This window comes from Clytia hemisphaerica, unplaced genomic scaffold (genome assembly GCF_902728285.1).
Source record: "Clytia hemisphaerica strain Z4C2 unplaced genomic scaffold, Clytia hemisphaerica genome assembly, whole genome shotgun sequence".
NCBI lineage: Eukaryota > Metazoa > Cnidaria > Hydrozoa > Leptothecata > Clytiidae > Clytia > Clytia hemisphaerica.
The window spans coordinates 83142-94979 of record NW_027104594.1 but is presented as its reverse complement, the minus strand read 5'-3'; the positions used below and the strand labels follow the sequence as shown (position 1 = coordinate 94979).

General features: G+C 34.1%; 2 protein-coding genes across 2 annotated transcripts; both read right to left on the bottom strand.

Annotated features, from left to right (window-relative positions):
* Window positions 1–349: 349 nt before the first annotated feature.
* On the bottom strand, window positions 350–4521 carry LOC136823837 (Golgi apparatus membrane protein TVP23 homolog B-like). Its single transcript, XM_067080004.1, has 5 exons — window positions 4398–4521; window positions 3555–3789; window positions 2867–2998; window positions 2277–2405; window positions 350–761 (listed from the first exon to the last, which is right to left on the bottom strand). The coding sequence occupies exons 1-5, from the start codon at window positions 4466–4468 to the stop codon at window positions 705–707; spliced, it is 624 nt and encodes a 207-aa protein (XP_066936105.1). The 5' UTR covers window positions 4469–4521; the 3' UTR covers window positions 350–704.
* Window positions 4522–5348: 827 nt separating this feature from the next.
* On the bottom strand, window positions 5349–11009 carry LOC136823786 (glucose-induced degradation protein 4 homolog). Its single transcript, XM_067079956.1, has 7 exons — window positions 10806–11009; window positions 9940–9999; window positions 9565–9639; window positions 8947–8979; window positions 8635–8736; window positions 7552–7682; window positions 5349–6812 (listed from the first exon to the last, which is right to left on the bottom strand). Exons 1-7 carry the CDS (start codon window positions 10947–10949, stop codon window positions 6749–6751), a joined length of 609 nt encoding a protein of 202 aa, XP_066936057.1. The 5' UTR covers window positions 10950–11009; the 3' UTR covers window positions 5349–6748.
* Between the last annotated feature and the right edge of the window lie 829 nt (window positions 11010–11838).

Below are 11838 nucleotides of genomic sequence, written 5' to 3'. Positions count from 1 at the left end.
ATCAGAAGTAATTAAGTATATTCATCTGGTGGCTGTCGGTGGAGGCGGGAGTGAGTGAATCTATCCCCTTTTCTATTTGCGCTAGACCTTGGAGATCGAATGCTGAGGTGGATCGTCACACCTACTCTCAGCTCCCAGTAACTCACCGTCTAGATCAGATTACCCAATCTAAGCTACTCATCCGCTGAGTTGAAAATGTTCACCCTTATAAGGCGAATGCTCTACCGACTGAGCTACCCGGCCGTAAGTCGAGTACGGAAAACAGTCTAATTTCAAAAAAATTAACGTTAAATCAAGAAACTTTCTACATCCCCTTAAAACCTAAAAGTTTTTATAGGAAAACCAAAGGTATATAATAGTTTGTATTATGTACAAAATATTCGAATATTCATTATATTGTAATACTAAATAAATAAAATCAGAGATGGAATATTTTAATACAAAAGACTACGACTAGTATGAGTAGTATGAGTTGTCAAAAAGTCCAAAAACTAGAAGAAAGATAATCTCGAAGCTCTGGCCTAAAAGAAGTTTTCGTTAAAGCATCAATGGAGGAAGAAATTGCGCAAGGTGACGCATTCAAATTTTCTCTGATCAATAGGTGCAAATACTATATCGGTCGACATTATCACAAAAAAAAAGATAAAAACACCAACCAAAAAATTAATTTTCTTTAAAAAAACCATATAATTGGTTAAAAACTACTAAATATCTTGCGTTTTGCTCCCACTTTCTTCATTGGTCGTATTTGCTTTGAACATCTGAAAAAGGAAAAAAAAATAGATAAGAAAGATTGAGAGTACCAAAGGGAACTAATTTTTATGGTGGCTAAGAGAATAGATGCTTTTGGAAGCACTTTTTCCATTTTCTAAATCTGGAGTATTTTTGAAAAATCGACAAGAAAATTTTTCAAAAACAAGAAAATACCAAGTATTTACCGAAAAAGATTACCTTAAAGAACAGAAATTCTTCCACGAGATCATTTATTTATATAAAGTACGATTTAATGGGCCATCCCATAAAAAATTTCTACCCCTATGTTGAGAAGGTCATTTTGGGGAAAGGTGACCAGCTGGATTTTTTTCAATTTTTCAGGACCCCTTTGGATTTTTTCTCATTTTACTGACCAGCCTGGATTTTCAACCTCATTATACTGGCCTTTTAACAAAAAACAAGCTAGATACTGAATGGACCTACCTGATGATGAAAGTTAGATAGCAATGCGAGGAGAAAAATGAAAAAAAATCAGTCAGAAAATATAGTGTTTAGCGAAAATGCATAACGCAATAAATTCATCATTGATTGTTGATGGGGGGACAGGGAAGGGTTGTAGGGAAAAATAAAAATAAAGTTCTGGTCGCAAAAATCAGTTTTATTGACAATTGAATCATGCTTGATGAGCATTGTTATCAATAATGTTTTTGTGTAAAAAACATAGAAATGAATATAAGGAAAAAATCCAATGAAAATCTGCAAACACGGCGATTTCCGGCATTTTCAACCGGAAAAATTTTTTCTCAAAAATCGAACTCAGCCATAATTTGGGCATTGTTAATACATATCTTTGAGCAAAAAATCAGAAAAAAAAAATGATAAAATCTTGAGAAAATGCCAAAAAAACAGGTTTTCCGGCATATTTCCGGCATTTTCGGCCGGAAAAAAATGTTTTTTGAAAATCTGGCTTGGCCACATTTTAGCTATTGTCATTTTGCATCATTGTACAAAAAATCAGAAAAAAGTAATGACAGGATTTTGTACAAAGTCCAAAAAACCCTATTTTTAGGCAGTTTGCCCAAATTTGCCCAAATATATTTTTTTTCGAAAATCGGGCTCAATCACATTTTAGGCATTGCCATTATGCATCATTGTGCAAAATATCAGAAAAAAATAATGAGTCAACATTGAGAAAAGCTATATTTTCTTATTTTGTTAAAGGGAATTTCCCCAAAATACGAAAATCCGTTTTTTAAGGCGAATAAGAATTTTCCGGGAAAAACCACTTCAGCCATTCTTTAGAGAATCTTGCCCTCCATCTTTGTACAAAAAATCAGGAAAAACTAATGAGCCAATCTCGAGAAAAGTTGGTAACGAACTAACGAACTAACGGACAAACAGAGGTTAATTTATAGGACCTCCACCGGGGTAGGTCCAACAACCCCCTAGATTTTTTATTTTCCAGACCACCCATGGACGTCACACCTCCTCGACATAGGGAGTAGAAACATATTTTGGGGAACAGCCCAATTACTAAGAAAGTTTCTTTCAAAACTTGCTACCTGTGTTAGTATTTGTCTTCCAAGGAAATTACTGGCCATTGATTGGACATCTTTACCAGCATCTTTCTTACATTTGATATACCCAACAAGATTTGATGACGTCAGCACAATCGCCACGAATATAATCAACTATCAACGAAAAGAGAAAATAACCGAATCTAAACCCTCCTGGATTTGAAGGAAAATCTATGAACAAAATATCGTCAACTAAGGAAAATTTTGAAACCGAATTCACACGTGTACAAATTAGAACGAACAAGAAATCAAGGAGATTTTATATTCAATCAACAAAAATGCTTAGGTAGTGATTTGTGTTTACTATCTTGCAGTACAGTTTCATTGAACAGATGCAACATCTCAATCTGGCAAATTCTCAATCTGGTCCCACTCAAAGATGAAGTAAACTTATTTTTTTGGCCTTTGTATTCATAATATGCACCATTGCAATGTCTTCTAACATTACATCACGGACCCCAAAAGCTGATTGGTTGTAAGTGACATAAAATCAGTCAATACGTTACTTTCAGCCAATCAGCTGTTGGACCCGTAGATAACATTGCAATGGTGTATATCATGAATAGGCCCCTTACCACATTAGTTAACTTGAAAGATAACAACGAGACGACCAACAGGAAAACCCAGATGATCGGAAATATAACCAAACCCAACCAAAATAAACGTGATTCTGCTGCTAACGTCTTCGATTTGGCACCTTTCTTTTTCTAGAAAACATGGAAGCGAGAATCAACCATGGTTATTGACTGTCTTATTTTTAATTGGAACAAGTGTGGTAAATCAATGCCATAAGAGTGCCCGATTAGTTAAGAACCAGAGCCATATATCAATATTTTAAAAGTTATCTTCCATTAAAAAACTATTAAGTGATGTGCTTTTTAGTTTTTTAATGGAAGATAAATTTTAAAAGATTGATATCTAAAATTAATAAAAGACGATCCTAAAAAAAGGAACCTGTCCAGAAATTGCAAAACTGAAACTTCTTTTGTCACCTTTGGCTAGATGTTTTATTGAGAAACTCTTGCTAGCAATTGAGAATAGTGCAGTGGTCATAGCAAGGTTTTTCATCTCAAGCGTATTTTCCGCTGCCAATTAGCACAAATTCTTCAAAACATTTGGTGTGCAGAATTTTGAGACGGAAAAACCTTTTTACATACTTGACACTGAAACAAATATTTGTCTGAGGCGGAAAAGCCTCTTTATTTCCCTGAGACGGAAATTCGTCTGAGACGGATGACATTTTAACACTGGGATACAAAATACCTTTCTAGCTTCGAACATCCATTGAGAATTACCATCTTCATCGATATAATTCCACCATCGCAAACCAACCAATAGCCGTCCTGTCACATTCTTCACCACCCAAAAGTCGAACGATAATAACAAAACTAAGATCACGAACATCGTCACAAAACTGTTGGTGAATAAATTTGCCAAAAAGTAGAAGACGAGAGCCAGTAAACGAAAAACAATGTGAAAGAATGCTGCTACGGGATGTCTGTAAAGATATAAATAAAATGATGAGACATTGATGTGGTATTCTAGGTGTCAACCCTTAGGATCCGTAGCATCTTTCGTTGGACACAACCGTATGTCGGCTAGTTTGAAAGTAGATAAGATTTTGAGATTATTTGACAGAAGGCCCGCAAATTAGGCCCGGAAAATCTTTATGAAAGTCCGCGATACACCTTCTTGACCGTAGCCACCAATTGCCACGCTGGCATTTTTTTGTTCGTCTAACCACCCTAAAACCGCCGCAGTCTTTTTTTCACACCTATGTACAATAGAAAAAGGTATCAAGAAAGGATTGGATCGAATTTAGGGGGGAAAATGCCCGGGCGGCAATTGGCGGCTACGATCGAAAAGGTGTATAGTTACATTACAGGTAAAACTAGTAAATTCGACGCTTTTTTTAATTCGAACTAAAACATTGGTTCCCTCAATTGGAAAGTAGTGTGCTCTCTATAATTGGATGAAAAGTCACAATAAAAGTCTGACGGTCAAATTAGAGAGAGGCAACTGTAACAGTGAAATCGGCAAAAATTGTTTATTCCGCACAACAACGGATAAGACATGACATACAAACAAACCAAAACAATGACTTACTTGAAGCGTTTGTTTTTGCCAGCAGCTTCATCACCAAAATTCAATGCGATATCCTCTGTATCATCTAACATTATTGTATGATATTCTTTATATTTTTTGTAAAATTATTTTTGTAATAATTTTTTTTTCTGGAAAGAAAATAAGAAATTTTAAGATGTTAAAAATGAGCATGACATAATTCAGTAGTTGAAAGAAAGGTACTGAAACAAAGGTCAAAGATTTAAGTCGGTCAACTAAGTCTTAAAAAATTGCTTTGATCATCCATTCCAAATTAACTAAATGATAAGCCCAAAATTAATAGCTTTTGTTACAGCCATATTTTCAACCCAGAATCAACCCAACCCAACCCAACCTTTGAGTTTACCAGGATATAATGACGTCAATATATAGGGTTTTCATGTTTGTTTAAGTTACGTAATCTCCACCATTATGGAAGGAAACGTTCGAATCTGTAGAGGCAATCCCTCACACAAATCAAACCATCCTCTATTCATCAGTCAATACGTCACTTTCAACCAATCAGCTGTTGGGTCAGTGGAAGACATTGTAATGGTGCATATCATGAATTGTCAGTATCTGTGAGGATGTCAATGCAATGACTTTATATATATTGACGTCATTCAACCCTGGTAAACTTGAACTCAGCCCCCTCCAAAAAGCTCTTAGCAAAGTGGCTAATAGATGTATTGGTTACATTGACGATTTCACGATCAAAAGAATCATGAGTAATCTAGACCTCTGATAAGATAACAACTTCTATTCATCAAAAATTTTGGATTTTTTTGCGTCTAACCTACAAGAAGCCGTCATTGGAGCGGGATCAGTCCTGATCACACATGATTCATTTCGACTGTGAAATTTCCTATATTAATGATATTATTATTTCATAATGGCAACAGATAAATCAGATTTGGATTAATCAGGGAATTAATAAAGAAACTAATCCAGACACACAATATGTTGCCAAAACAGGGGCAACTCTATCATAAAATTCTCTTTGCAAAAACTGACATTATTCTTAAAAAGAATAAATAGTGTGTATATAGACATTGTGGCATCACAAATAATAATTGTGCCCTAAAAATATTATTTTAAAGTCAGTCTAAACGGTATCCAGAAAAAGGGATAACTTGATTTTGATGCTGATAGTTGCGATTTAAAAGATTTTGTGTAGATCCCCATAATAATTTCCTAAAATTGCATAAAAATATCATAAAAAGAGAGAAAAACGATCATTTGTGTTGGAATTTTACGTTTTAAAAGCTATGAATAAAGTATAGGATATTATTCTTGTTGAGATGCTAAGTGGGAAAGCCCTCATTAGATATCGACCAGACTGAATGGCTGAAAGGGAACAATAAAATTTACAATTTCATAAAAGTGATAAATTTTACAAGTTGAAGTAGGAGAAAGTGCTTCTTCATAGAAAAGGGCTGTTCCATTAAATTTCCATACAGGGGGGTGGACGAACCTTTTCAAATCAAAAAAAGATTTCTTAGAAATGAGAGGATACCCCCTGGAAAATGGAAAAATTTTCCAAAAAGCCCTTGGAAAAAATCGTTTCGTACCTTAAAGTGAGGATGTACGAACTAAAGTCAGTGTTTCACCCCTGGAAATTTTAGAATGACTTTTACTCCTTGGGAAAATGAAAACATACTCCTTTAGACCCCCTGGAAATTCCTTCGAGTTACCCGCTGGAAATGTTCCTCCAGCCCTTGTATGGACATAAAATGGAATGGCCCAATAAACCTTTACAATGTTCTCTCTATTTTGTTATTTTTAACTGTTGTGATTAAAAAATGAATAAATTACGGAACAAAAACACGAAGAAAATGAAAAATAGTAAAATATAAAGAAAAAAGGCCTTAAAGAGTTAAACTGGGATAAAACTACCTTCCTTTGATTGACAAAGGAAAGAGTTTTAAAAATTATGCTGGGCATAGTTTCGTCAAAAACACATGATTTTGAATTCACGAGAGAAAATTTGACAAATTAAATTTTTTATGAAAAAGTATGAAAACTAAATTCAAAAGGCAATATTATAATGACCATCTTGCCAAACAGAACAAATAGGGGACCTTGCCTTATGAACCATTTTCATGATTTGAAAAATATATAGTAGATATCCTGGTTTGAAGATCTTTAACATGTCTTAAGAATACTAACAACACCAAAGTATTTGCCATGAACCATTTGGAATTGATTCTGCAGCAAATGAATGAACGTATTGCTTCATTAATTTTATTGAACGATAAACCATAACGAGCAAGGATTTAAAGCTTTTTAAATCTTCTACTTTTTAAGCAATTATAACCATTTTATGCAGCGTAGGAAATGATGTGTGTGCCGCTTCATCGAAACTCGTACGTAGAGGGTGTCGGATCAGGCACATGGGTTAAAGTTAATGACTGGAACCTTTATAACGAAACAAGATGATTTTAAATTATATTCAGTTGTATGTATATACAGTGTTGCAACTAGGTTTTGTGAATATGGACGGAAACCTTAGGATTAGATGGTCATTTGAACCAAAAACCCTCTTACTGGCAAGACGGAAATGATATATTTGTATCTCAACTGGACGGATATCCGTCTACAGACGGAAAAGTTGCAACACTATATATGGTGAAGATCAGAGATATGACCTCTAGGAAAGGAAGTGTTGAAAATACTAAATAAAATAAAAATGAAACATTAAAAGGGGTTAATATTTTTATAATTATACGGTTTTTCCGGTTATAAATCATTGAATTGAGTCCATTATTGCTAGATGCAATTAGCGTGGTAGCAGGGGGAGGCAAATGCCTCACGTCCCCAGCGGCTGAAGGGAGGCTAAAGATAAGGGGTGTGAAAAGGTGCATCTGATTACAAATTTTGGCGCCCCTTTGCTTTTTTACACCTTGGAATTAGCAGTTTTCAGTAAAAAAGGGAAAGAAATACCAGAAGAATTTTCGTGCTCCCTTCCCTCCCGTGATTTTTACAAAACATATTTCAATTTTCATAGGGGGCGCAAAAATTCAAATTTGGGTGGACCCGCCACGTTACTGGTTAGGTGGGAGACGCTTGAAGGCTGTTTATTGGAAACAAATAAACAGTAAATCTTTTGTTATACATATAGAAAAAACAAACAAATAAAACCGAAGCACTCTCTTACCATTCTGAATTTCGATGGTAATAATAACCTTCTATTGATGATGTGGATTTTTGAAAACAAATGTAATAAAAACCAGCAAAAGATGCACCACTGATATCTGTTACTTTATGATCCGGCACTAAAAAATGTTCCTAGATGAAACAATGAAACAAGAATAGAGACATGTATAAAGTAACTAAACTTTTGTTTCTAGGAAATGCAAATCGAGCTGACAATACATTTTTTAAATAAGTTCTCAACACTCAGCAATTTATGTCAATATATTGCATGACGATATATTGTGCAGTGTGTGTTGCTCTTTAAGGAAGTACTAGGCTACGTCATATCTTCCTTCGTTTCGAGCGTAAAACTCCTACTCTTTGGGCTATGAGCACTGCTCTTGTTTTGAATATTGAAATTCTCCAGATAAATCGCATGCGCACTGAGGTTTTAATGAAACAATAGAGAGTTTCGAAACCTAAGCCAATCAGCTGTGTTTTAAAAATTCTTTTATTTAAAATCTCTATTGATAAACATCTTTTGTGAATGTTGTCTATTATGTTTAAACCTATTAATAAGCAATTCCCGGTGGGGGTCACTAGTGGCCGCCTAAAGCAGTGCCTATAGACCAAGAGTAAGGCCTAAAAGCCTGGATCTGTCTATTGTGTAGACTAAGGAAGTACAAAATAGGCTCAGTGGTGTAGTGATTATCAATTTTGACTGTATCCAGAAGGTCACTCGAAGCCAACTCGATGCTGTGATTTAATGATACTTTGCAAGTGAATATACCTTCGCCTGGGCAAACCTATATCATGGGAGGGGAATTGGGTTGACAGAAACTCAAGAAGTCTATCGGTGACTGTGCTAGGTGTTGATTCTACAATAGACCGTGGATGAGGTGAGAAAGTGCTGGCCTTATGCTATAGTAGTTCACGCCGGATTAACGCACATAATCCGAAAAACTGTGTGTTAGTGCCTTGCCCACTGGCAGGCAGTATAAAATTCAGCATAAGACTCCTAGACCACTCAAACCGGGCATCCTCTGTAAAGGAGAACCTAGTCATCACCAAGAAAGCACAACCCACAACAACAATTTTGACAAACCTTCCATCTCATGAATACAAAGTCCATCTTTTGTAGTTGATCATACTCAAAGTTATCAGAATTGAACTTTTTAGCGAATTGATAGAATGCCACAAATTTTCCCTGCAGTATTAAAAAAAATGTTTTATGTTAGCATATCATACTCAAAATAATAATGGCGGAAATGATTTTAAGCTTGCTTGTACAATTTTTATCAAAGCTTAATAAAAATTAAAGTTAAAATAATAATTTAAGGCAATAAAAATCAACATTATAATCAAAATAAAAAAAGTAAGAGGAAATTATGAAAATATTTAAAAAATAATTCTTTACCCAATGCTTGCGATCAACATCTTCATCTGCTTCCTAATAAATTATACAGAATCAGGGACATATAATGGGCTTTTTAAGAAGAAAAAAACTGTATACCCCTGTTACCCCTCATTTTCTGTAATATTTGACATGTGGTGGAATTCCATAGGAATATACAAAAATCTGTCAAAAATAACTGGATTCCATGTTTCAAATGCTGTAAAAATTTGGAATTCCAGAGGGGTTTAAAGCTAAAATTGCCTGGTATTTCAGAGGGGACAACATTTCTTTCCACAGTGGTCCTAAACAGAGGGTATAATGGCTTTTTTCTGGAAAAGCCCTATAAAAATGAACCACGTTTGGCAAATCTGAACGGAAAGTTCAAAGTTATACAAAATGTTCACAAAATCTATTTGAAAAATCTCAACTGATGGACGGATCTGCATTCATTAACACTGGAAAATGAGAGCAGAACTTTTTCAAAGTGTGTTTTAACACATTACATTTTGTCACTTGTATCATTCATGACAAAATAGCAGGTAAAATGCACCAGTTACAACAAGAGAATTATTGCTTGAGGAATGATAGTTTTGAATTTGAAATTGAAATTACAAAATAAAACATAATCTTCATTCTTACCCATTTTCGTGTCAGGAAGGGATGTTTCTTACTAATGATTTCACCATCAAAATATGTTATTAGTGTAGGATATTCCTGAAAGTAAATGAAATATTATGTCAACAGATAAACTTTAAAAAACAGATATTGCAGTTCCAGGTAGTATCAGTTATTTCATTCAAGATTGTTAAGAGAAGGGAATTATTGATTAGAAGAAGTTTATACCCAATTCAGGATATATGCAGATCTTTAACTTTTTTAATGATATAACAAACTACTCCTTTTCAGATACCTTGATAATATTTTTATTTTTGTGGCAAGTTTTCTTCTTACAACCATTCTAAATTGATAAAGTATTTTTCTTTCAGGGCATACTGATTAATTATTTTGACTTACATCTGTGAGACCTTTAATTTTCAAATATCCACACAAAAAAGAATTCTCCTCGTCTACATGCTAGAAAAAATAAAACAAAAAAGAAATTAATTCATCAGCGACATATATTGAAAAAATAATTCCAAAAAATGATAAAAATAATAAAAAATATCACTTTAGCATATTGATACCAGACTTAAAAATATTGGTTTGCCATCATCTCGTCGACCTAACTACAATTGCTACACAGTGTTTCATGCTGGCGCAATCTTCAGGCAATGCAGGTGTATTGTAGATGAAACACGGTGTAGCAATTGTAAGTTAGTTCTAGTTACTATTTCTTAATATTTCGCTCAAATTTTTTTCGAATTTTCTTGAGCACTTTGTGACTCAATTTATTTTACTGTAAAAATGAAAATCCTTTTTTTTCATATCAGAACCTTTATGTCAGTCTCATTCAGTCTCATTCTATCTTTAGCTTAAGAATCGTGAATTCTCTTGGTTCTAGCTGTTTCTTTTTTTATTTCAAAATTACCCAATAAGAGAATTTCCTTAAATAAAATATAAGTTTTTTCCAAATCCAGCCACCCACTTCAAAAATATAGGTTCAGGTGACGACAAACCAACATTATTATTCCAGTCCAGCCTTTTATCTTCTTGATGAAAAAGGATCCATGTATTTATTTTAATAGTTTAGTTAAAAGAAGTTTATTTACAAAACAATAATCTCTTTTTATGTTTCATTTTTATTTTATTTATTACTTTCAACACTTCCTTTCCTCGAGGTAAAAAGATCTCTAATCGGCCACCCAAATCTCCTGGAGTGAATATAGGTTGTAAAAAAATTCTTAATTCTTTATATACATAGTTTATGAAAGAAAACATACCTGTAAAACAACCTCCACATCATACTTATTGCCTTTACTTTTCTGATGTCCCTGGAAACGACTGCCACTGTAAAGGAGTGAAGAAGGAATGCCAGTTTGTTTGCTAAATTTTGGTGTCACTGGTACAAGTAATTTCCCTGGCATACTATGTTTAGTTATTTTTTTAATCTACAATAAAAGATTCATATTAATAACCTTATGCTTTGCCTTACTTCAAAATCAGGGATTTTTTAACACTTTTTTACCTTTACCCGCTAACATATGGTGGTACATTGCTGTCAATTGAGGTTAATTTCATAGCCTCTAAAGCACAAAATTCACTTGTCCTTGATTTCTCTTTATAAAACAGCTTATCCCTTAAGGGGTTCACTGTTTCTGCCGTCCAAATTAGTTAAAAAGGAGGGAAATCAGGGGAAATGGCACTTTTAATGGAGGCTTATGGTAGTAAAGTAGAGTCCTAACTTTTTAACAAATAAAACCACACATATCCACACTATTGACATACTTTTGCAATTACTCATCTAGCAAAATATGATTCATATCACTTGACCTTATTTGGGAATTTTTCTTCTTTCATATAAAGGAAATACAATATACAGCTCCAGGCTTTTAGGCCTAGTGCTCTTGGTCTATAGTCATCTGGGGTAATTACGAGATGATTTTGACTTATTTGGGCATTACTCTGAAAGTATTAATCCTAGAGAGCCAATCTTTTGATATTTTTATTCATCAAAGTATGACCTTTATATACACAAGATTTATTACTTTTCCTTGAAATTTAGTAGATGCTCCTAAAATTTATTTTAAAGGTGTCCTGAAAAATACCCCGCATTTTGGGGTATTTACCGGACACCCTCGGGGAAAATATGAGACAGGTATAAAATGTTATTGGAAAATGCAGACATCTTTCCAAAAGGTCATGATATTTGACGTTTTGCATCCACTTGATGACTGCCAATCCAAGTGCTATCATTTAAAGGACTTTCAATGTAAATAATTAACCCGAATGTATGAGCGATTCATAGAGGCCCAT